Genomic DNA, 26,015 nt, shown 5'->3' on the forward strand with positions numbered 1-26,015 from the left:
CAGGGACTGAAGAGAACAAGAGAGATTTATATCCATGTGTGCACATTAAGCCAAACACACATTAAGAACTTTAATTTTCTACTGGAAAGAGCAACTTAGGACACAAAGAGGGCTCTTGCCTTCCACCCACCCAAGTCCAAATCATCACCACAAAGCTCATCTTGGAGATGATGACAGAGCCAGGTCCCTGAAGGACCGAGTCTGAGTAAGCACTGTCTGCTGAGGGTCAACCTGAATGATTTTCGGACATCCCTCCTGGACAAGGATAGACCAGGAGAGCCCTTCCCATGCTCTTAATGCAGCTCTTCAGCCCCAAATAAAAGACAAAGATCTGTCTCTGCTTCCCACACCAGCCCAGAGAGGCATCGCTGGTCAGCTGTGATCCTCTCCTGCCCAGCTCTCACATTGAGGTTGCAGTAATGGAGAGGTTCAGGTGGAGATCCCCAAGGACCAAAAACTCTCTACAGCACATCTGGGCTGGGGACTCTGCCCTTTGCTGCTGATGTCCAAGTGAGGAGGATGCAGGATCTCACCTTGAGCAGTGTTTTAAGAGTTCATTAAAAGCTAAACCCCTGCTCACCTGAGGAAAAATACCATCACTGCTTCATTTCCACAGCACAGCCAATAATTTCCTACCCGACAGGGTGGCCCGAATGCTGCAAGGTTTTACACCCTGGAAAAATATGCCATGATAGAGCTTGCTTTCATTCCAACAAACAGGATATTGAGTCAATTAGTGGCACACCAAACACAAACCAGACAGATGAAGATAATGCATTTCTGCAAACATCAAAAGAGAGAGAAACCACACAAAGACCTGAATATACAAATAAGGCAAGGGGGGGGAAAGTATTACAATATTACATAATTAAACTTATTATTTAAGCAAATTCAGAGAGGAAAATAGCTCTGGTTAACTGGAGGATTCTCCCTGGCTCTAGCTAAGACAGAAACCTTCAATGAAAACCAAGAGTTGTTTCTTAATTAAAAAAAACAAAAACAAAAAACCCTACTTGACATCGCTGAGTGAGAACTTAGGAAATGCAAATTCTCTTTATTATCACTGAATTCTTTAGGCATGAAATAGTTTTTCATAACGTGTCTCTGCCTACGTGCCCTAAGTGAGCAGTGTTACACAATGGACAAGGTATGCTCAAAATTATCCCTGGTTATTTTCCACTTCTCTGGTGAGAAGGATGGATACACAAGGTATAAAATAAACCAACCCATCTCCAGGATGACTGAGACAGGTAATGCCCCTGCCCCTCCACCAGCCACCAGAGAACAGCTAGAAAGCCAAAACACCTGCAGTCAATATTCTTACCTTTACATAAAGATAAAAATAAAAGTCATGGCGTAGAGCCAGTGATGAGACTTCAAAATTCAACAGAACTTGTCCATCAGATTTTACAGGGGTAACCCAAGAAACCTCACCAAGTATAATTTCATGCAATTAAAGGGGGTAAAAGGGGCAGCAGGGAAGAGAATCCATTGGGAACAATAAATACACAGAATTACTGAAGCTTTAGACACAAGGAACAATAAATAGAAGAGATCTGGTTGGGAGAAAGTTACTTTCTTTGTGAGACTTCTCATTTTTTTTCTTCAAATTCCCATTAAGAAGGCAAAACAAGGCCAAAAAAACTGCCTGCTTGTTTTGCTATTTTTTGTTTCCATAAATCTTTGAGTTATTTGCCAAAAAAGCAGGCTTTAACCAAAACTGATTCCACCACAAACTCTGTCATTTCAACTGGAGTATTTTTCCTTCTTAACATTTTCTCCCTCCACTTTTGGCCCCTCTCCCTCTGCACGCCCCAGACCCTCCTCCGAGCACCTCTGGGAATGTTCACCACTGCAGGGCGGCACCACACACAGGCAAGGCAGGAGAAGCAGGAATATGCTGCTGGCAACCACTTTTCCAGTAACTTTATGGTTTTTTTTTTCCTTTTCAAACACAGCTGATTCCACTGTCAGTGCACAAAAACACGTTTCAGAGCCACACAGTAGGTTCTTGTGAGATGCGCCCAGGCTCACCTATTTGTGCCAGCAGACTGGTCATCCACTGGCAAGTCCCAGATCTGGCAGTAGATGACTCCTGTGATTCCGAGGATCATGCTTTATTTGGAAAAAAAACCACCAAAATTACCAAAAAACCTCAGAAGGAGGTAAGATGTCCATGGTTCTGTGGACACACTGTAAGACAGATCTCTGGTGGTGGCACTGCCACATTTCAAGGCAAGGACCGGTGTCCCAAGGCGCTGGTGCTGCGGCTGTGTGATCAATCCCCCTGAATATCCCACCTTTCTGATGTTACCAGCTACACAGGTGCTCAACAGAAGTTTTCCTGCTTGCAAAAGCAAAACCACACATGCACCACAACACAAAGCAGAGCTACCATTTCCACGAGTTCCACAGCAGTAAGAGCACTAAGGGCACACGAACTGGCAGCTACGACCCAAGCAAAAATTTTAAAAAAGCCCCAAAACCTAAAGATGTTTTTAATTCCTTAAATAAGAGACAAAGCTCATGGAATTCAGCCACAATTTCCTGTTTTCAACTTAAAATAAAATTAAAAAAAATATCCTGGGCTTTATACAAACAATAATCTAATCTATAAATTGGAACGCAAGAGAAATGTTAATTAACTTCCAGAGAGATTGATTCTCTATTGCAGGATCCAAAATAGGCACTGTGGAACCTGCTGCAATTCTGAGACCGACTTTACACATAAGGGAACGAAAAGGGGGGGGAAATAAACAAACAAAACTCAAAACAAAAACACAAGATCAACTGCAAACAACTATAATGAAGGGCAGTGTACAAATAAACACTGGGAAGTAGCAGGGCAAGGTTTTCCATACATAAAGACATGTTCCTTCACCCTGCTTAGGCTAGTTTTGGGCAGAGAGAACAGTCAGCAGAATGCAGGAGCTCAGCAGAGAGCCAGGACCAGCCAGGGCCATCCAAAAGTCCCTAACTGACATGGACAGGAGGTCTGCTTTTTGCTCCCCCTGCTCAGACAGCAAAACCCACGTTAGTCCCTTGCTGCACACAGCTTCCATTGCAGGGATCACTTCCCATCACCACAGACAGCCTGGACTTTGGACCAGAGCATCAACTCCTTATCTCCTTCCTCCTGACACCCTGCTTGCCAACGGCCATCACATACAGCACCCAGTGCCACTGATCCCAGGAATCCTTCTTGGGGAGAGAACAAAAGCAAGCCCAAGCTCTGCTTCAAGGAGAAACACTTGATCTTGTCAATTTGCACGAGTGTTGCTTGCTTGGTGTTTTGGGGGGCAGGACTTACGACTTCTGGTAACTGAAAATATGAACAAAAAGATGGCAAGCTGTAACCTAACAGCTGGGAAACAGGGCACCGTCCCTGTCTCTGCACACCCCAAATATCCCCAAAGGCACCTCTGTACATGACAGAAAACTGTGAGCTTTGGACTGCTTCCATCAGGAACACCTACAACCCAAGGGCCAAGGAAGAATGAGTTCGCTCGGGCAGGTTGCCCATCCACACCTGCCGAGAGTCACAGGCCTGTGCTGCCCCCAGAGCCTGCCCAAGAGACCCCAACACCACCACTGATCCCCTCCCTTGACACCAAGGCAAGTAACCAGGGGTTTGCCTGGAGGGTCCTGCTGGTACCTGCAGCATTGAAAGGCATAATCTTTTCATCCTCCGTCTGCGACACCTACAAACTTCTTCCTGCCAGGCAGGGAAAGCACACAAATACAATGTGATTAATTCTTTCTCTGGTCTGGCTGCCCAGCTCCCTCGGGTCCTGCTTGATGGATGGTCAGATCCAGCCAGCATTTCACACACTCTGGCTCTCTGAGGACCAAGCCTGAGGGCTTCTGCTTTCCAAATCCCTCCTTATTCAAGCCTAGAGATACCCGTGGCCTTTCTGCAAGACCTGATAACCGCCCTGACTTACAAGGGGAGGCAAGGTCCCCTAAATACCTCCAACAGCATTAACACCGTTGCTCAAAACAAACTCAGTGGCACGCAAAGTCCTTCAGCAAGAGCCTCCTGCCAGCCCCAGGACGAGCAGTTGGGGGATGTCAGCTCCCTGCACAGAGCAGCAGTTGTACAAAGCCAGCAAAAACAGAGCCCAGACACGGCGAGGATCGTCCATGTGGAGGATGCTTCCCACCAACTGCAGAAATATTTGCTCTAACAGCCTCAAAGTTTTTTAAGGAAGAACCCAGTATTTTATTTTCCTTTCCAATCCACCTTTTTCCATTTCTCCATACAGTGACTAAACCAACCAAAACCCACCTGGGCCCTCCACGAACAGAACCCTTAAACTACCAGGCTTTCCCCCTTGCAGAACAGAGCTGCTCCCCGCACGGGCCACATCCTGCCGCCCCCTCGCCCCTCGCAGGACAATTAGCCTTAATCCTCGTTAGTTCTGTACGTTTCCTTTAAATCCTGTTACCGCATTCCTCCGTGCAGTCGAGCGAGGCTCAGCCAGCCTCCTCCGCGGCGGTGACGGTGACCCCGCGGTGCCTCCCGGCTCCTGACCCGCCGGAGCTGCACGGGTCCCAAGGGCTGCAGTGCTCCCGGACTAATCTATCTGCACTGATTAGTTCTTAATCAGGAAGGCAGACCTGAACAAAGGGTGCAGATGAAAAGAGAAAGGGGGGGAGGGAGGGCTAAACAGGAAAAAAAAAAAAAAAAACAAACCAAAAACAACAACAACAAAAAAAACCAACCAGATTTTCTTCAAGAAAAGGTTCCCCTTTGCTGCTTTAGGAGTCACCTCTGAAAACCTGGTCCAAAAGCAGCATTTGAAGTCTAGCTACTTTCATATTTATAACGTTTGAGTCACTCCAGAAAACCTACACCAAAGCAGGCTGAGTTGGACTACTACATTCATTTATTTTGGAAGTTTATCCAAGCCTTGGTTAAAGATAAACAACGTGCCTGGATGTGAAAGAACATCAGAGCCAGGCTGCCAGAGCGGCAGGGAGCTTCCACCCGCTTTGATAGCGCCAAGGCACAAGATGGTATCAGCACAACCCAAAATGTACTTACTCCTTCCTGCAGAGGCACGGGAAAAGCCGGGGAAGTTCTTGCTTGTCCTTGGGAGACATTCCTGCCATGCTAATGTTATGTAAAAGATTCAGCTTAGAAATCTCAGGCACAATCAAGGCATTTAGACCTGACTCATTAATGGCCAACAGTTAATAGGCTGGAGCAGTAATTCCTCTGTCTGGGGACTTGGGGGTGTTTAAGCCAAATCTGTAAAAATATATATATTACAGCTGCACTACTGATCTGTTACTGATGGTAGGAAGCACCTTTCAGGCCAAAACACTCTGAAAACCCAAAGAAAACCAGACCTTTTTCAGGTCTTCACTGATTCCCAAAGCCAGTAAGTCTATCAGTATTCCTAAACCTGTTTCCAATAGGACCACAGAAAAAAAGTGGTCAGTAATACATCTTAATGCTCGGCACTCTTTTGCCTAAGGAAAATTCTCCACAAAACGAAAGTTTTACAGAATGTAATTCCCTCAAAAGCAGCACCTGCATGTCACGATTACAAATCAGTCTTTGGAGCCTGACACCTTCCTTTCAATTTAAAGTTTAAGGCAACACCAACACAGCAAAATCCAGGGTCTTTCATGTGAAAAACTGATCTGCAAACACATGGTTAACATATTGCCAAATTGGAGAGACACCCCGAAAGAGCGACAATGCGAACTTTTGGGACTTCAAATAAACAAATTTGAGCTAATCAATCTGGAAAGTCTGTTTTCTATTTGTGGCTTTGGGTTTGCTGTTTTATGTTTCTTTCTTTGTCTTAGCTGTTTGTTTGCTTTCAATTACGCAGGCTCCTCCTTATCCTAACCTCTAAATCTCCCTGTGCCGTGCAGGCCGGGAGGCAGGCAGCAAGACACCATACTCATGGAATATCAAATGTGAGCTAGGGGATGAGCTAGGAGAGGCTCCTTCTTCAAAAGCTGCTGGTTTTGCTCTCAAATCAACTTATTTTGGTGCCTCCCCTCCACGACAAAGGTATGGCACCAGCAGTTTGGCATCCTCTCCTCCAGAGCAGGGACTATTTGCTGTTTCACAGGTCATCAAGAGGTAGCAAGCAAAGCTTACCAGATGTGGCTTTTATCACCTCAAGTGGAACTACTATTTTCTTTATGGGAACCCTGGTTTTTAAGGTTTTATCAGATCACTGCGATTACAAAAGCTTCACTAACATGCTCAAAAGCACCTATAAAACCACTAGTTCAAGGTTTATTTGATCTAGGTGGTTTTCAACTTGGAAGAATGACTTGCAGACACAAGTAATTCATCCTATAAGCTTTGACTGACCAGTTGCAAAGCACACTCAAACTGCGCCTGCCTCCTGAGCAAAATTCCATCAACTCACTGACCAAAAGATGTTCTTTTAAGAATATTTTAAAAAAAGAGAGAAAAAAAAAAGGGGGGGGAAAGGGCTTGCAGCAAAAAGGAAGTTTCAATTACTTTGTGAAATCAAGCAGAAAAATTAAGATCCAAGCAAACTTTATTAGCTCTGACAAGCAAATGCTGATGCCTTTGTTTCCAATGTGCGCAAAACTTTTACTAAGGAGGGGTGTGTGTGGTTTTGGGTTTGATTTTTCCTCTTTTTAAGCCACAGAAATATGCATCTTTTTTTTTTTTTTACAAAGTGCTTTACTACAACTGGGTTTTGTAACTATATTCAAAGGAAGGAACTGGCACAGAGCTATCACAAAGCAGCTGATCCTTCTCTAAGCATCCAGCAACATTTCCATGTGTCAATAGTACTTCACAGTCACATTTATCTATGTAAAAACTCACATTAATAAGCCGTGCCCCTGTCTGCAGAGCATGCCAAGCAGTGCAGATAATGTAAGAATTTAGAGGAGTTTAAGAGACCCCAGGAAAAAAAATACACAACAGGCCAGATTTTTCAAACGTATTTTGCATCCACACGTTTTTCTAAGCAGTTTGGCTTCTACTAAGCATTTCATAGTCAGTTTGTAGTCTGCAGTCTGGGGGGTGACTGCAGGGGTCTGTACGGGCACACAAAGAAATAGTAGTCTGAAGTTTGCAATATAGGGAGCCGTGGTCCCCCTGGAAATTAATTTTTTAGAGGGCTCACAAACTAAGACAGTTTGAGACAGCTACGGTACCCACTGCCCCACTCAGCCCCTACATGGCTCCTGCTGAACAAACCATCTCCTCTGACAAAACCCCCCACTGGCTCCCAGCCCCCCCGAGGGCGGGTGGGCTGCAAGTTGGTGGAGCAGTTATTTCCACCCCCTCAATAACCAAAAAGTCTCATTTGCTTAGAAAATAAAATTCAGTCCAAGACCAGGTCCTGGGCAGACATAAATGAGACTTCAGTTATAAGTGGAAAGTTTTCCACAAGACGTTTTCATAGCAACACGGAGACGGGTTTGGCAGCAGAGGGAAGGCAGAGCACTTGTGCTGCTCCACACTTTTCAGCTCCCTGGTTGTCCCCCCAGTTTAGCTTAGTGCAGGATGACCTTCTCGGCCCTGTCATGGGCAATGCCCTTTCACACGACAAGCCAGTTTGGGGCTAAATATTCCAACTGAAAAATTCCACTGCAGAGCAGCTTTCCAGAATAGGAGTAAGAACTACTGCCATCGCCCCAGAGACGCTTCTCCAGAGCATCACAGCCACAGCTCAGTTCTGAGGAACCCATGTTACATCTCAGTACACAGCTGCACGCTACAAACACGCACTAAAGCAGCAAGTTTCTGGCATGCTGAATTTTCCAGCCTTGCCCACAAAACTACGCAGAGGTTTTCCTTGCTTCCTGGAGGACCCCAGTAATGCTGCCAACCTCTTGCTCCAGCCTTGCCTTCCCAGGAAGAAAGATGATGCTGCTCTGCCCCACGTCCTCACTTTGCTCAAGACTGGAGAAATAATTTCCCAATTTCAGCTGGACCAGAAAGATGCACCAATTAAAGGGGTTTCAGAAATAATTAGCTGGCATCAATCTGATGAAAAGCAGGATTTGGGAAACAAGCCCAGACGAAGGGTTCTGGGAGGGATGGCCAGCAGAGCTTGATCTCACAGCTCTTCCACTGCAGCTGGAGGACCAAGACACAGATGTGTGCTCGCTTCCAACCTCAACTCCTTACTCAGTCAGAGCTCCCACAGGCTACCAGGATATGCAGTGGGGTTCTCTGTGGCTATCAGGTCTTGGCCTGCCAGGCCATCAGAAGAAAGGCTACATGGGAAATAAAGGAGCAACATGTGTATATGATACTGTATCAGGAAAGAAAAATAATTTTTAAAAAATCATATGCTGCTGCCTTCAGCAGGACACCACAATTTGACGGGACTTTCCAATTTTAAAGGTTAAAAAACCCACACCAGGTTATTGCAAAAGGCAGGAAGAACACGCTGCTCAAAGGAGATGCCAGAACTGAAAACAAGGAGGTGGGTCAGGTTTAAATCTAAACAGGTCCACCGCACATCCATCCTAGGGCCACTGTTTATAATCAGAGAAAGGCAACTTTATACACAAAGATCACACACTAGTGATTCCTGGCTGTTCCCAGGAAGAAAAGCTGCTTTTCAGCTGAACTTTCCGAGAACTGTTCGTGTAAATAAGACAAACCTCCAAAAACACACATGGCCAAAGCTGAAGCACCACATGGAGAAAGGCAAATAAGCAGCACAACAGGAGACAGGGGAAGTCCAGTGCCAAAATACCAAAGTGCAACTTGCCAAAGACTTTTGAAATGCCCCTGAAGTTGGGCCACCATGCACAGGGAGGAAAGAGAGAAATGGACAGCAAAATCCTCCCTTCAGCAAGAGGCACAGCTCCAGGTTCAGTCCTCCTGAAAAAAAGGGGGACAGACCCCTTTCAGGCCCCAGAGAGGAAAGAGGTATCAACTCCACCTCTGCCTTACCCACAGCACAGGGCAGGACATCCCCCAGAGATCCCAATGGCAGGGTCACTGACTTCACCCAGGGGCATTTATTGGGAGCAGCAGCACTGGGACAGGAGTGCAGCCCCCCAGCACCAGTGACATTCAGAACCAAACCCTACATCACCCCACTCTCAGCTTTATCTTCCCTTGGACAAACCACCTCAGAGCTATGACTACAGCTGAGTTTGTAAGCAAGACTTTCTGACCTGAAAAATGTGCTTTTAAGCCCTTGCCTGCTACTCCCACCAAGTGTTACTTTCCCAACAGCAGGGTATCCATTGCAGAAGCCACCCAGCTCACACAAGCACTGCACTGTGCTCTGCCAGCACAACACGACCTACGTCCGAAAACCCATCCTGCTGCTGAAACAGACTCCCAATGTATTCCCAGGTCTGGAACCACCAGCTTGCCAATGTTTGTGGAAAAGGCAAGGCTGAGTAGCTTAACCTACCCTGGAAGAAGCAAGAAGGGGGGGTGGCAGAGAGGGGAGAAAGGATTAACTGAAAATTCCACCTTCTCCCCCTCTCCAGGATGCCCTACCTATCCCGCTCTCCTTGGTGCAGCTGTGAACACCAGCCTTATCTGCCGGGAGCTTCACATGGGCACTCCTCCTCACCACAGCACAGATAAATCCTAACATCTTTTCAACAATTCCCAAGCCAGTTTCTGCACTGCCACCTTTGTTTGAGCAAATCCCTCCCAGGAGGGAGAGCAGCATCCCAGATCAAGGCAACTGCCCTCGGGGAGGGCAGGAGAGCACACACCACTTCAGCCTTTAAAAAGGAGACCTTCCTTTTGAATTCCCTGCCCCCCTACCAAACACATTTCACAGTGCAGGCACGTGCCTTCTCACTGCTGTTCCACATAGGAACATGGCACAGGGTCACATTTTCTTAGGTATTTTGGAAAAAGCAAGTTTGGGAGACCTCAGCCCCGGTATCGCAGAGACTGCCCACCTGCGGACCCCACTTTTGATCCCTCCTCACGCGAAGCAGCTGGGCTTGTGCAAACAGCTTTGGTGGGGTGGGAAAACAACACACTGGGCTGAAAGTACCCAATTGTATGAGGAGACAATTGCACCGAGGTTTTGCTGGCAGGCATCGAAGGGATTTATTTTGTCTTCTTAAGCACAGCCCTGAGCAACCTGGGGGGAGGATGGAGTGCAAACAGGACCTTTGCCGTCCACCTCCCAGGTGGTACCATCCAAAATCCACCAGGAGCAAAGTAAACAGCTCCAGCACACAGTGAGCCCCAGGGAAGGGATGGCTGATTAGAAGGATGGGATGGATTTACCAGTTGTGTTAGTCCTTCCCAAGCAGGGAAGGGGGCTCCCACCCTCCCCATAGCCACCGCTGTGCTGTCCCAGCACTCTTTGTCAGCAAAAACACGCTATAAAAAAGTTTGCAACTAAAAAAAGCACAGAGGAGCGATGGGCAGTCCCTGCAGAGGGGAGGCACTAAGTGATCCAGTGATACCAAGTGATGCTGGCAGGGCTGAGACAAGGCTCTGGTGTGAGGGCTGCTGTTGGTGCGAATCCGTGTGGGCTGGGTGTCTCCAGTGGATACTGTGCTGTGACCAGAGCAGCTTCCCACCATGGGCATGAACCCATCCTGGTTCTGTCCCAATGAAAAAGGCCAAGAAGCACCCGGACAAGTGCCTGCAGCAAAGTGGCAATGGGCCATGTTGGTTCAAATCAATGTGCCTGCGGCTCAGCCAAGGAGATAATGCAGGGACAGGGCAGAAAGGACACAGAAGGCAGAAAACCAGGAGCCAGCAGCTATCCCATGAGAGATCAAGTACTGGCCACCAGCCCATCAGTGGGGTGGTGTCCACAAGCCAAGACTTACTTTCTTTTTTAAACTCTACCCACTCTTAAAAAAAAAAAGCTTCCCATCCTTAATCATTAAAGGGAGAGGCAGGCATGGGACAAGTGTAGCCTTCCAGCCTGGACACCCTGGGACAAAAGTCCAAGCTAACACTTAAGCCTTGAAGTTTCACTCGAGCCCCCAGGCAAGAAGATTTCCAAGACTGTCACAAGCTTAGGGACAGCCCCCCTCCTGCTCTTGTGCTATTTTCAAACAATGACATTTTTTCCAAAACAAAGTGTTTTGCAATCATTGAGCAATCCTTTCCTTTTCCAATAAAAAGTGAAATTCTCTTCATTCTCAGCCGGTTGAGACGCACAACCACAGGCACAACCACCAGCTCCAAATCCATCCACCCTGCAGACGGCCACGTCAGAACCCTCACTCCAGGTTCCCAAACTGGGCTGGCACCAGGCAGGTTTTGCTGCGCCACTGCTTGCAGAAGACCAGGAAAAGTTAAATTTTAACTTGAAATTCCTTCCCTAAGCTGCCTGACTCCTCTTCTGAACCTTGCTCCTGTAATTGAGGGATTTCACTTAATCTATTTAACTTTCAAGTGTGCTCCTTTTGCCATAACTTGTTTCTCCAAAAAAGAAATTGCTTAATGTCTTGGAATATTTTTATATATATACATATATATATACACACACATATATATATATATATATAAAACTGAAAAGCCATGGAGCTGAATATGACCTATTTCTCATAGTAATATAAGTATTTCCAGGTCCTGACAAAGTAGCTCTACAGCAAAATGAAACTGAAGCCAATAAAGAGATTTGCTCTGAAAGAAATTAATATGAATCAAATCCAAGGAAGCAGATTTCATGGCACAATCCACCTATGTTAACTGCCCAGTAGTCTCACAAACTGCCAGTCCAAAGGCAACATACAGTAAAATTTACATTCTGTGGTCACTCAGACAGACATCTGGTGCAAAGGCTTGCACTTTAAAATAAAAACCCATTGAAAGCACTTCTGAAAGAACTTTGCAGTTTAAAAACAACACCTAGGAACTAAGTGGGATTGAACAATTTAATCCCTGAAGACACACATGGGTAGCCCTGGGGCTCATCCCCAGACCCAGCTGGGAGAACATGAGGGGTTAAACTTGTGGTGGGCTCATGCAGCAGGAGCATGAAGGGCCTATTTAAAAAGAAGAATCAGAAATAAGGAATTTTGCCAGTTTTTACCCCTGATAAATCCGCATTCCAGTCTGTCAGCTATCTTGTTATCCCCAGAGCTGCTGAAGTGTCTTTGGCTGTAACTATGCATGACTCTGGCTTTGAGTAATGGAAATAAAGTATGTGCATTGTGACTGCAGCGTTCCTTTCCCAACCCCAGAAAAAGAAAGGCAGAGCAGGAGGAGATCCTAGAGCAGCTCAGGAATTTTCTACAGAGAAGTTGGAAAGCTGTTTGCACCCTACATAGGCTGCCCACCCTAGCAAACCTGCCTGGGGAGGGATGCCTACATGTTGTAAAGGAGATGCCAAGTTTTAGCCTAACACAGCAGCTCTTACTGTCTGCAATAACAAACAAATAAATACTCTTCCAGATTCACAAGTCCAGTTTAGCTGGCAATTCATACCCGGCAAACATTTGGAAGCAGTATTGTAAAATTAAACAAAGCTATCATTTACAGGAAACCCTGCCTCGAGTACAAATTATAGAGTTGTTAAGTTTATCTGGGAATGCCTTGCCCCTGAGTGCTATATAATTATTCCTAAATCTTTCAGGAAAGAATGCAAATATTTTCAAGCCATAATTCATTGACAAGGAGGAAGTCTCGTTTAACCTTTTGTGCATATTTTGATACCTAGAAATTAACCCCTACTTTCCACAACTATTTTTCAGGATCCTACTGAGCTGGCTGGGCAGCGAGTAGACCCAGCCCTTGTTTTGGCAAGGCTGGCCAGGAGCACCAGCCTTGCCTGGAATCCTTGCCTCCTCCCAGACTGCTTCCACAGCAGTTTTGGGGCTGGTTTGGAGCAGCATCATGCCAGCCAGGCTGCTCCCCGCATGGAACCTTCCCGGTAAGGAAGGTTTCAGGCTGCTGAAAAGGCTGGCTGTTCTCACAGGAGTTACGGCAAAAAGAGGTATAAAGGAGCCTTTAATAAAGTGGAGGGCTGAGCTATGTGGAGTTTTCACTAGCCTGGCGCCTGCCACCAGGATCTCTGCATCCCTTTGGTGGGCTGGATTCAACAGGGCTGATGCAGCCCTGAGCCCCATCTCTTCCAGCCTCCTCTGCCCGCCAAGCCACAGCTTTCCAACCAGCCTCAATTAACTCATGTTAATAAGCAGAAGCCACGTGGCCAAGAGCAGTGCCACCTTTCCCAATCCCCCATAAATGTGTTTTGTTTTGCACAGGCAAAGACAGTCAGCTCACCCTCTGCTCAGGCCCTCCTTCCAGGAGCAGAGCCTTAATCTACCACTGGCAGCAAACTATTTGAGGTACATAGATAGAAACAGTCTCCTGCAGCCAAACGGGGGGGGCATGCATTCCCCAGGACAGGTCAGTGGCATCTGCAAAGCCACATGCACAGCTCCCCATGCTCCTAACAGCACCCCTAAGAGAGCACCCACTGCCCCATGGGGGCCCATCCTGCTCCAGATCCATGCTGTGCCCAGGGGTCAGCTATACCGGGCGTGCACTGTTGGCACTCGGCTCTGCCATCAGGGCTGCTCTGAAACCCCAACACATCTGCTACTAAGCTATAAAGGAAAAAAAACCATCCAACCAAACAACACCCAACCTTACCTCTTCAAAAGGTTGCACTCAGGCTATTGTATTCTCCTCGCAGTGGCATTATTTATTCAATAAGAGCTCTGTGGTGGGTGTTATCCCCCAGTGCTCCCGGCAGCTCCCTGGCACAGCAACTGGGTGCTGCGGGAGGCAGGCACTTGCAGCCTGTTCAGCAGCATCGCCCCTGTTCACAATTAGTCAGACATGGAAAGCAAACAAGCACTACATCAAGATTAGGCTGCAGTAGCTAATCCAGTAGCTTCGTACACACAAACGATATCCATGATGCACATCAACCGTCACAGATTAGTCCTGATATGGTAGAACTGGGAGGTGAAAGGAGCTGGCTTCTTCCTCCTGGTAGAAGCAGATCACTGGATTCCCTTCCTTGCAAATAGGTAAGCCCAAGAGTTTTCAGTACAAAGATGAGCACTGCACTGAGAAATCATGCAAGGTGGATTTAAACACAGCTCCGCTAAGATGCCATGATGCTCCAAACCGCTACAGTGATGCTCCAAACCACCATCTGTGTCTTTCAGAACTTGTCCCAGCAACACAAACCCCCTTCACCTCCTCTCCTTTGCAATGACAAGTTGTGAGCTTTCTTCCATGCCTGGAGCCAGGGAAGGGAAGGGAGGTCAGGTCAGGCACAGAGCCCTTGTGCTGCCTCCTCACCCTGCTGCCATGCTCAGAGAGTGGGGAGGCAGAAGCGTGTAAAACCAAACCAGCATGCGACTGCACTGGAAGAAAGCAATCTTATTATGAGAGCTAATGAAAGTGAACCACAATTATTATGTAAACAGCACTGAATCATTAGCAGACGCTATCAAAGCCATTTTTCCCCCCACCGAGAAGAAAACAGTACGGGCCCTATGGCACCCTCAGTTCTGTCTCTGAGCCGAGCCAAAACTCAGGAGGAAACCTGTTTGTTTTCCTCCAGTCCAAACCAAACCAGTGGTACCACTCTGACCCCTGATCTGCACGCCGAGCATCTGCCAGCTGCCTGCTCTCAGTGCCTCTGCCCAGGCAAGGGGGCATGGCCATTAGTGCCTCACTGCCAGGCACCCTGTGCTCCCAAAAACTGCCAGCCAATGCATTTTGGAAACCCTAAGGTTGGCAGGTGAGCAAAACCAATCCACTCTGCACTGCTGAGAGCAAAGGCAAAGCCTGCCCGGGTGCCCACACGTACCTGGCAAGGGAATGATTTTCCATCAGGCTTACAATTGTGCTTGTTTCTTTGATCACATAAATGCCCCGTCCTCTCATGGGAATGGGCCAAGGAAAGCCAGGGAAGGTACAGGAGGTTATTTATCCCCCTTATTGCTATCGTGCAAGTCTCTTCTATCACAGGTTTCTTTCCAATAGCACCACCCACCACAACTATGTGAAGCTACTTGCTCTTTAATCTTCCGTGGGGCAAAGTTACCTTTAATACAAACAAACAAGCCAGTTAAGAGGACACTGTCCCTTGTAAAGAGGACACTGCCAGTCAGATGGCTGTAAAGACATTCAAACAAGATCCTCATGTTTGTAGGAGAAGCAAAAAAACTGCATTTCAGCCCAGTAAAAATCCTGGCTCCGTCTTTATGTTCCAAGAATGCTGAATCAAAACAGGCTCCACTCTTTAAAAAGAAGAGAGTACAAAGAAGCAAAAAGTTTGTATTAAAACCCATGTAATCTTTTTAAAACACCATTATTAGAACCTGTAGCACCAGCCAAGAGTGATTTATCACCTCCTGTCATCACAGCCTGCAACACAGAGCTTTTTATACCAAACTGTCAATGCTACCAAGCTAAAGCCCCAGCTCATAATTTCTTAAAGCTGGCCCTTTGCTGCCAGCAAATCCCCTAAACCCTGGGATTTGGGGGTTCAGGGCACTGCTGCTCCTCCATCAGAGCCACGCAGGGCGATGCGACCCATCACCGAGCATCCAGCACAGGTTCTGCACAGTGCTTGGAAGCAGGAGGATGTTTTAAGTCAGTGGAGGTAAACAAATTGCCCAGGGTTGTTTCGCTTCTTTCAAAAGGAAAGTCAACGGGCCGTAAAGGCTTTAACTGCACTTTTCGATGTGAGCACGTCCCTGGAAGGGACGTACCTCGAGGTGCCTGGTTTTCACAGGGCAAGTGGTCAGAGCTCTCCGAAAACCAGACACCCTGACATTTGGGGTTTTCCTGTGAAGTTGTTACGCTAACACACCCCAAATCACCAGTAATTTCTAGAATAGCACTACAAACCACAAGAGGTTAAACCGACTGCACATTACTTAAACTAACCTAAGGGTGACCCCTGGAAAGGAACAGCTATTGGATGTTGTGGTTCTGTAGAAACTCAATTACCAAAGCCAATTTCCTATGAGCATTTTTAAAAAAGGAAAAAGAAGGGGGAAAAAAAAAGCAGCAACAATGCTGACAATGTGTAAGGGCCACATATTTTCACCTCCTGAAAGCTGCAGCCTCGCCTGTACAAGAACAGTTCCTATTCCCACAAAAATGTTGAAACATATTTTAAACATTTCATCATTGTTTGCTCCCATCTGAATTTGCTTAAAATCCAGACAAATCCCAACTTCTAAATTGGAAACATTAAGAGAAATACTCCTTCAAAATCGTTTGCTCAGGGCAGGTCCCTTCCCACCATCCATGTACCTTTCCAAGACCAAAATCTGCAGAGAGAAGTCCCTCAAAGGGAACTCTCACAACTGCAAGTCAATCAGCCACTGGTTGTGTAAGCCACAGAAAATATGAGTAGAAAGACAGGAAATGAACAGATTTTATTTTTCTACTTAAAAGATGAACAACAAAAAAAGTATTTCTAAGAGGCTTTTTGGGGAGGGGGATCAGGCAAAGCTTTACACTGGGAAAGAGGCACTACAGTCCTAATTTCACATTAAAAGCAACAACAGGCAGCCCTTAACGAAGACCAATCCCATCAACAGGTACCCACACACACATTTTTTAAGCACCATCTCCATCCTTTCAAGCATTTTGCCAGGGAGGTGATGCACTGCTACCCTTGGGGACCACCACCCCTCACCCCTCTCCCAGGCCCCACAGAGACCTGAGGGGTGATGAACTAGAAGGCACAAACTAGTGGGGAAGACAACTGTGCTGACCATGGCCATTTTCAAACAGAAGAAAACATTCCAAGAAAACCACCAAAGGCACATCTTCATGGGGCCGAAGTCTGCCCACAGCCCACATGGCTGCCACCAGTCCCACACACCTAGAGCCTCCAAAACCTTCTCATCAGGACCCCTCTTCCCAACACACTGCTTTTATCCAAGCTCCTTTCCCAGACCAGAAAGATGTAAACAAGCAGAAAATCCTCCATCACAAACATGGTGCTTCAGCCACAGCCTTTGCAGGGCTGCACATATTCTGCACAGGCAAAGAAAAATAGAGAGGGCCCAAAATCTCTGATAGAAAAGCAAAACAGTTTCATGAAACACTAAGGAAAGCCGGGGAGCAGGTAAAACGAGCTACAACAAAGCAGTAATCCCTTCTAATTAAAACACTTGGCAATTAAAAAAATACAGCAGCTTTCTTCCCAAGATGAACAAACCCATGCCCATGAAGAGCACAAACTACACCTTTCAGGGGACCAGAGGGGTTTGCCATGGGGCATCTTGGAGCACATAAGGTAATTTAGGGAGCAAGGGGAAAATTTAAGAGTTTTGCTGGGCCTTGCATTGCTTAGCAATGGGAGAAGGAAGTTATCTTCATAATCTCAAAAGAAAGAGAAAGCAGGAGGAATGTGAGGAATGCAAGGAGGTTATTGCCCCGGAGACCGGGACTGGCAGCTCACTGCTCTCAGCCTGGCCCGCCGGGCAAGGAGACACACATCCTGACCTCTCTGGCTAACAAGAATTTCCTTTCCCCTCTCTCTTCCCCCCCCACCCCGCCCCAAAAAAAGGCAGAACAAAAGCAAGTCATCAGGTCCCTGAGGGTTGTTCCTCTGCTGGGAAGAGGCAAAGAATTCTGTGGCAGGATAATTCTGATGCTCCATCCTAGTCCTGCCCAAACCTGTGCAAGATGTCAAGGACTGAGTCTGTGCAACTCAACACACGTGCACATCCACAGAATTCCACGGTGAACATGGAATTCTCCCTCTACTTATCAGGAGAATGGCTGTTCCCCTGACAGGAGGTGAGAACCACGTCTGACACCTCTCAAGAAGCACTGGCAGACCTTCTCCATCCATGCAGGTTCTGGTCTGCACAAGCCACCAGCCAACATCACAGAGTGGGCTAAGACCACAGACATCACTGCCTCAGGTAACTGGGACCCACTCAGCCTCCTGAGAGAGGTCTCAGCCCTACTGGACAGATGCTACCTCCAAGTCAGAAGATGCATGTCTGGGACCTTCTCCTAACAGAGCCATCTTATACCATCTCACACACACAGCAGCGATGCTTCGTCCTGAACTTCCTTGGCTCTACAGGTATCAGTGAAATACAACGGCAGAAGGGAGATCCAGAGACCCAAACCAAACCCAGTGCCTCACTGTCGTGTCGGCCTTGCTCTGCTGCTGTTTCAGTGAGAATAAAAAGCCTGTTGACATACGAAAGCCACAGAAAATCTCCCTGAAACTACAAAACAGCACTGAAAACATTGTGCAGCTCTGGCCTCCTGCACAATGTACACACGCCTATTCAGCCTCTTAAAAAACAGCTACATGTCTAAGGAAACATCTGATAATTAAGGCAATTTTAACAATAGATAATAATTTGACTATGAATTGTATGGAATGTAATGACTGCTTATTCTGGCAGAAAAAACAGAACTTTCTATGAAGTGTCTGCCAAGGAAAACGATACTCCCACTCAGCCCGGACCACTGCAAGCAGTTGCTGTTAACCACATGCTTCGCGCTGCCGGCTGCTAGGACACGGCGCGCCGCTGCAGCCGAACGAAACCCCGCGCTGCAGATTTGCAGAGGGAAAGCAGAGTCCCAGGCGAGTGGTCGGAGCTGTGACTCAGCCGGGAGCCGCCAGTGCCAGCTCTTGCCAACGCTCACCGAGCCGCACGGCCGCCAGTGCCGGACGCCGGGGCGCTTGTCGGTGGCCTGCGGGCAAGTTGCACGCTGCCAGCTCCCCCCCTCCCGCTGTTTCCAGTTGCTAAATGACATTAGAAGCAGCTAAAAATACTTCAAGCGATTCTCTCATTTACTTTTCCATGCCAGCACTTGTGTTTGCCACAGGGATGTTCTCCAATGGTCACCTCTCCACCCACAGGTGGCCAGGCAATCACTCCATTAATGCATGCCAGGCAGGAGAAAACCCCCTGCCTGCCAAGGACCACTGCCTTCACTGGACAGCAATCATGGCAAACAGGTACAGCTGGCGGCCAGGTCGCCCTGCACCTCCAAATGGACAGCGAGGAGGACCAGGCATTATCTGGTACTTATAACGCAGAGAGTCCAGGAGCTGCCTTGTGCAAAGCAACTGCAACAAGCTCAGCAGTGCCAGACGGGACAAGTAACACTGGTCTGGACAGGATCCAGAAACCGTTTCTCAGTTGGAAGAGGCCGCATGGATGAGAAGCATATGAAAAACTAAAGGAGCGTTTGCTGAACTTGACAGGTAAAACAATGGGCTCGTTTTGGCTGGAGGAGAGTTAATTTTCTTCACAGTGGCTAGTATGGGGCTGTGTTCTGGATTTCTGCTGAACACGAGGTTATAATACAGAGATGTTTCTGTTGTTGCCGAGCAGGGCTTACGAAGAGCCAAGGCCTTTTCTGCTTCTCACACTGCCTTGCTGGAGAGGAAGCTGGAGGTGCACAGGAGGTTGGGAGGAGACACAACTGGGACAGGTGACAAAACTGACCAAAGGGATATTCCAGACTATATGACATCACGCTCAGTGCATTAAGTGGGAGGAAGAAGAAGGAAGAGGAGGGGACATTTAGAGTGATGACATTTGTCTTCCCAAGTAATCATCAGGTGTGATGGGGCCCTGCTCTCCTGGAGATGGCTGAACACCTGCTTGCCCATGGGAAAAAGTGGATTAATTCCTTGTTTTGCTTTGCTTACATGCACAGCTTTTGCTTTCCCTATTAAAGCGTCTTTATCTCAACCCACAAGTTTTCTGGCTTTTACCCTTCCAGTTCTCTCCCAGATCCCACTGGTGGGGGAGTGAGTGAGCAGCTGCGTGGGGCTTGGTTGCTGGCTGGGGTTAAACCACAACAAACAGCAATGCCAAAAGCAGCCTTCCTGAGACCACTGGGACAATGCACCAGCACCCACTGACAGCCATGAACACACTGGAGACAAGTGAGCAGCAGGACACTGGGGCACCCCTGGCCAAAGTTACTTTGGGCACAGTCCCACAAGTCCAAAAATCAAGGGCCAACTGATTTCCTCTGTCACAGTGAAAGAACTGCTCTCCATGGCTCTTACAAATAAATGCAGCTATTCAATTAATTTGGTTCATTCAGTTTACACAGAGATTATACCAAGCATCTTCACTAAGATTGAACAGAGTGCTGCTTTGTGCCTAGCTCCCTGCAAAGACAAGCTCCAGCTTCTCTCCATGCTCCTCAGCATGGCACCTTCCACACCATTCTGTTTCCCTGCCACCACGGAGCCAGTGCCAGCAAGGGAAAGGATTACACTGCTCCAGGAACTTTCAAGTTAACTGACTACACTTTCCACCATCAGGCAAGATGGTTTTTTTCCTTTTCAATTCAGGAAAAGAAACATCTACTTCTTCCAATTAGCAGGAAAAGGGAAGGAATTTCCGTCTGTTTAACACCTGAGGGCAAGAAGGAGCCTCTTGAAAGAAAGGTTGGGGATTTGTTTTTTAAATCACAGACACCTCCTGTGGGTCTCCGGATGCCACCACACCAGCTCACTTTGCATTTCATTCTGCAGCCCCACCGGACCAACCAGGACAAACAGCCCCTGCAGATGGTCACTCCCAGGAGTTCTGCTCCATCACCATGACAGCCCAGAGACACATGGGATCAACAAGGAGCGACACATTCTGGGTAGTGTTTGAACAAAGTGAGCAACTACAGCCTGCAGGACCTAGACCTTCCTGAGATGTGACCTGTCCTGGGGAAACTGCTAAAAAGTCATCTTAAAAGCAGTTACAGGCTGGTGCTCTCCCCACAGCACCTACTATCCACACACTGTCAAGAGTCAGGTTTCACAAACTAACCATGTAGACATCAGGTCTACGCAAGCACTGACCTCTCCAGCAACACCAGCAAGATTGCATCTCACCACTACCATGAGCTCTGCCACACATACATCACAGGGCTGTAAGTGCAGAAGCTACTGAAGATCACTCAGGTACAAGGCAACCAAAGGGCCATGAAATGCTTCCACACAGATTCACAGCAGTAGTCTGTCTTTATACCTCCAACACCAAGGCTACATAAAAGGAAACAAATTCTAGAAGTCCCACACTACAAATAACACATTTTACACCTCTTGTCAAGCTTGCAGTGAGTTGACCAGCTGCACACTTCTTTCAGAAATGCTTAGGTACTTCAGCGAGATATAAACTGCTATTTATGCATATTCTAATTAGGTCCTGAACCTGGTCTAAACAAATATTAAGGTGAACTTCTGGGTAATTATGGACAAGGAACATAGCCTTTTAATGCCACTGAAATAGCAATGGTACAGATAAAAAGCCTGCTGGATTGGGCACTTCCTTGAAAGAAAGAGAAGTTGTACATACCAACTGCTCCAGAAGAATGTAAATGTGGCAAAAAAATCCATGCAAGATACTGCTAAACCCCAAAAGACTTCCATGCCCATCCAGTGAAGATGAGTTTCACTTGTTGTCATGTAGCCCAGTGCAGGGGCACCATCCAGCTGCTTCACTGTGACAATTCAAGGCCAACATTTTGTAGGATCAGTAATCCCTGACAAGAAAGAAGTCACTACACTTACAGAAATGAATTTGCCACAGTTTTTAGGGCACCTTTTCAGAAAGGTGCTAGAAAATTTCTGTCTCTGCACTGTGATCTAAAGCAACTCTGTAAGAGAATGCAATAAAGCATAATCCATCAAACCAGTACAAAAATCTAAGAAAGGACTTGATGGACTTCAGACATGAGTTCATGCCAGAAGCAGCCACGTGTCCGCACGTCATTCCATCAGCATCACAGCCCACTGAACCCTCCCCAGCCTGTCCTCCCCCACAGTTTAGTGAGCAGAGGTGTTACCAAGCAGAAATCCAGAATTTCCACCATGATCCCAATGGGATACTTGTCCAAGGACATGGCTCGTTCCCTCACAGGCATTTATCTTGTTCTCACCGATAGCCAGGCGCCCAGGTAACAGCCTTCCCAATTCACTTACCCTCCTGATGGAAAACACACTGCTTATCACCTGGAACACCAACTGAAATCAAAGGTTTGGCAAGTGACTCATTTTTCGAGACACACCACAGACCTTTTGCCCTGATGTCTGACCTCAGTCTCCAGCGTTATCACGGGCAGTGTTTCCCACCCAGCACACCAGTGCCCTGTGCTGATCCCACAAAGGCAATGGCAGGTGAAGCTCCCTACTCTCAGAAACTTAAACACCAGCAATGGCACTGGTGGTTACAGTCTGCATACACCAGCTGCACAGCAAAAGGGAAGATCCAGAGCCTCTAAACACAAGCCATGCCAAAACCACATGAATTCACAGGGGGAACGTGAAACTGCAGCAGGTGTAGCACCCCACTCCAGGTTTAATTTTAAGTTCAGTCACACCTGAGGTACACCACACTTTAAAGCTGTACAAAGCACACCTCCTCCACACCTTTCCACCACCTTCTCAGAAACACCCCAGCGGGAGCAGGATAACATTTTAAATGTAACTTTGCAAGACCTGTTGCTTTCCAGGCGAGGCCAGACACAGACTCCCTGTGCCCCTGGAACAGTGACTTAACCCAGCCAATATTTTCAGTGTGTCATTGCAGAAAGCCCTTCTTTTGTCAAATAATCTTACCTTGCTCATCACATTTCTCTGGCCTCTTATTTCAAAAGCACAGGGTCAAACAGGCAACAGCTTTAGAGCTTCAAATGGAAGCCCTGTCAGCATGATCTACTCCTGACATTCTCCAAAGCTCACCAAGTCATCTTAAACAATATATAAAATAAGGACTAGGTCAAACCTTCCCAAACCTTATGAGGAAGCCTGCTCACGTCCTGATCCTACACCGATGAGAGCTGGACTCAAATCAAATTCAAGACTATTTATTAGAGACCATTTTACGAAGTAGGGAGGGTGGAGAGAGTATTTTAACTGCAACCAGTCAGACGTTTCTCATTAAAATATTTCTTGGAGAAGTAAACGGGCCTGCAATTTTATTCAAACAGATGTAGGCTAAAAGCATATCATTAGTCTGACAATATAAAAGCACAAGCAACTGAAATTATTTTAATTTTGTCAGTGAAAAGGATAATGTATGCATATCTGGAGGGCACACCAATGGTAAAGATTACCCCCAGCTTCTATCTGAGCCGTCTAAAGGTATTTACTTGAGGTCTGTCTGTGTTGTGACAGTGTCCCAGACCGAAATGAATGCCTCCAACACTCCACATTTTTGAGCCATTCAGTCATGCATTTTTGTTATTGTTGAAAGTAGTGCGAAATTGCAGTGCATGAGCTGGAGTCCTTGGTGGTCTCCGAGGATTCCAGCTAAAAAGGCACTTCCTTTGTTCCGCGGAGAATGCGGTCCAGTAGGTCATTCAGAAGGGGAAATAAAAGCAGCGGCCCTGGGAGGGAGATGAAGGATGAAACAAAAAGAATAAAATGTTTTGGGTGTGAGCACATTAGCTACCATTTCCTACTGCTGCCGGCTGCGATCACTCCTGTCCCCGGGATGTGCGAGTACCTCGGGACGAAGGTGGAGGGCAGGAAGAAAGAAAGAAAAAGAAAGGAAGAAAAAAACCAACCAAACAAACAAAAAACAGGGAGCCATGTCTCGGTCCCTCCGTCAGCAGCCGCCGGGCACCGGGGCGGGACGGGCCGCCCGCTCCCCGCCGGGGCGAACAGCGGCCCAAGGGCAGGAGCGCCCGCCCCGCCGCCGCCGAGCCGGGAGCGGGGCCGGCAACAGGCGCGGTCCCGCCGCGCTCCGGCACGGCCCGGCCGGGGGGCGCCGGGACCCACCGCGCGGGATGGGCGCCGAGCTCCGGGCAGCCGAGCCGAGCCGAGCCGAGCCGAGCGGGGCAGCCCGCCCCGAGCCGAGCTCCGGGCCCCGCGCTGGAGGGGGAGCCGGGCGGGGGGAGCCGCGCCGAGGGTTGCCCGGCGCTCACCCCGCGCTCCGCGGGGCCGGGCCGGGCGCGCACAAAGGCGGCAGCAACGATCGCGACTCACCGCTGATCTCGTGGCTGGGCGCCTCGCTCTGGCTGAAGCCCTTGGCGGCGTAGAGCCTCCGCACTTCGGAGCAACTTTTGGCGCGGGGCTCGGCGGCCAGCAGCAGCGGCAGGCTGAGGGCGGCCAGCGCGCACAGGACGGGCGGCAGGCAGCCGCGCCGCCGCGGCATCGTGCGGGCGGGCAGGGGCCGCCGGGGCCGGGCGAGCGCGCCCCGAGGCTGCAGCCGGCGCTCCGCCGAGCCTGCCCCGCCGCGCCGCGCAGCAGCCGCGCCCGCTGCCCCGCGCCCCGCTCCGCTGCGGCTCCGCTCCGCTGGCCCGACGTGCGGCGGCGCTCCGCGAACTTGGCCCGGCAGGAAGCACATGGGGTGGTGGTGGTGGTGGAGGAGGTGGAGGAGGAGGAGGAGGAGGAGGAGGAGGAGGAGGAGGTGGAGGGAGGCGGGGAGGGCGGCAGCCAAGCAGGATCGCGCAGGGCCGGGACAAGCCTCTGCAGCCCCCGGGAAAATCAGGAGCTGGGATCCGCCCGCCCAGCGAGGCGGAGCGGAGCCTGGGGCGGGCTGCCCGCCCGCCCGCCCGGCCCTGCGCGGGCGCCCCCTCCCGCGGACAGCGCGGGCTGTGCCCGCAGCCCCGGACGGGGGACCCCGAGCACCCCCATCCCGGCCGCCTCCCGGAGCCGGGGCTGAGCTCCTCGGCTTCGGGAGTTCCCACCTGGCACCCACGCTCCCACCCACCCCAGCTCCGAAGTGCCCCGCCAGGGGAAAGAAAGATTTCCCGGAGTGGCTGGAAGGGCTGGCTTGGCTGTGCCTCCTGGACAGGAGCTGTAGATGGTTCAGCTCTGCCCCAGGTTTAATAGGTTCACTAAGCTGATGAATTTTGACATCGTTGTGACAGGTTTGAACTATGTGCGCAAAAGACTTGTCAAAACCAACTTTTTTTTCACCAATCTTCTGTTTCCAAGACTTTAGCAGGACAGAGGCCTCACAAGCACATACACCAAGGTCCTCCAGTCACTCTGCTTTGCACCCCAGGCCCTGTACACAGACATGTGCATAGATGTAAACAAGCCCTGCTGAACCCTTGAACCCTTGGACCAGAGTCCAACAATTGCTCCTTGCTTCTGTTTACTGAAAATCACAGAAATCATACTGCAAGAATGACAGGCACCATCATAATTTCAGGGGCTGCAATGTCACTTAGAGGGGCTTTCTCCTTGTCTGGCATGGTCAGGTCTCGGTGTCCTTGTCCCGTGGGTGCGGGTGGTGTGCAGGGAGCTCTGCCCTGCTGCAGCATCCATGTCTGTGCTCAGTGCTGTGTCTCAGCCCAGAGCCATTTGCCCCAGGACAATGTAGTGGCCTGGTGATAGCATCATTTAAGAAACAGAAATGTGCAGTGGTTTGCGATACAATATGCTCCTTTGTTGTCCTCATTTCTCTCATTGCCGCACTGGGGAAGGACAGGCTGAAACAAGAGCAAAGGAAGTTGCCAGCTTCATCCCCTTGCTCCCAGGCTTTTGCCACCGAAACTCCAGGTGGGTCGAGAGGAAAAGCCCCTTTGTTCAATTCCCCAGTGAGAGCAAAGCGCAGCCATGCTGTCCTGCCAAGCACTTTTCCTGGGAACAAGATGCTCATCCAGTTCTGAGCTTTCCAGCGGTGATGCTGGCAGCTCACCACAGCCCTGGGGCAGCACAGGCTGCTGCAGTTGAGGAATCACACCAAAAGCAGGGGAAAACCACATTACCACAGCCCGGCCTGCGCCAGCCTTGATGGAAAGGTTGCTGCTGTGGCAGGACTTCCCTCTGCAGGGAGCATCCCCTGACTGCACAGCAAATGGGCCACACCATCCCCATGGCAAAAAAAATTGAGTTTGCCTTATCATGGTTTAAAATGTCTCCAAAGACAAATCCAGCCATCCCAGTGGAAAGGGGTGTAGGGACCTCAGTCACCTTGCCATCCGCTGGGGCCACTCACACTAAGCTGGTGAGACAAGCCAGGCCAGAAGTTCTCATGAAGTTATAAAGTGTCCTGAGAGAGAATAATCCTCTAGGATCTGGCCCTGCAATGTATGACTGAGTTCTGGTTTTCAAAGCACTACCTCACCCTCCCAGCCTTTATTTGAAGAGACAATGTGAATTTTAAAGAGAACTCAG

General features: G+C 48.7%; 1 protein-coding gene across 1 annotated transcript in view; it reads right to left on the minus strand.

The window, feature by feature from the left end:
- The window catches only part of GPC4 (glypican 4), a 67,007-nt gene extending 42,685 nt beyond the window's left edge, over window positions 1–24,322 (minus strand). Inside the window, exon 1 of the mRNA XM_064670007.1 lies at window positions 23,874–24,322. Within this exon, the coding sequence (XP_064526077.1) occupies window positions 23,874–24,234 (361 nt within the window). The 5' untranslated portion in view covers window positions 24,235–24,322. The remainder of the gene's footprint in view (window positions 1–23,873) is intronic.
- Window positions 24,323–26,015: the final 1,693 nt, after the last annotated feature.

The sequence above is a fragment of the Pseudopipra pipra genome, chromosome 13 (assembly GCF_036250125.1).
Source record: "Pseudopipra pipra isolate bDixPip1 chromosome 13, bDixPip1.hap1, whole genome shotgun sequence".
Lineage (NCBI taxonomy): Eukaryota > Metazoa > Chordata > Aves > Passeriformes > Pipridae > Pseudopipra > Pseudopipra pipra.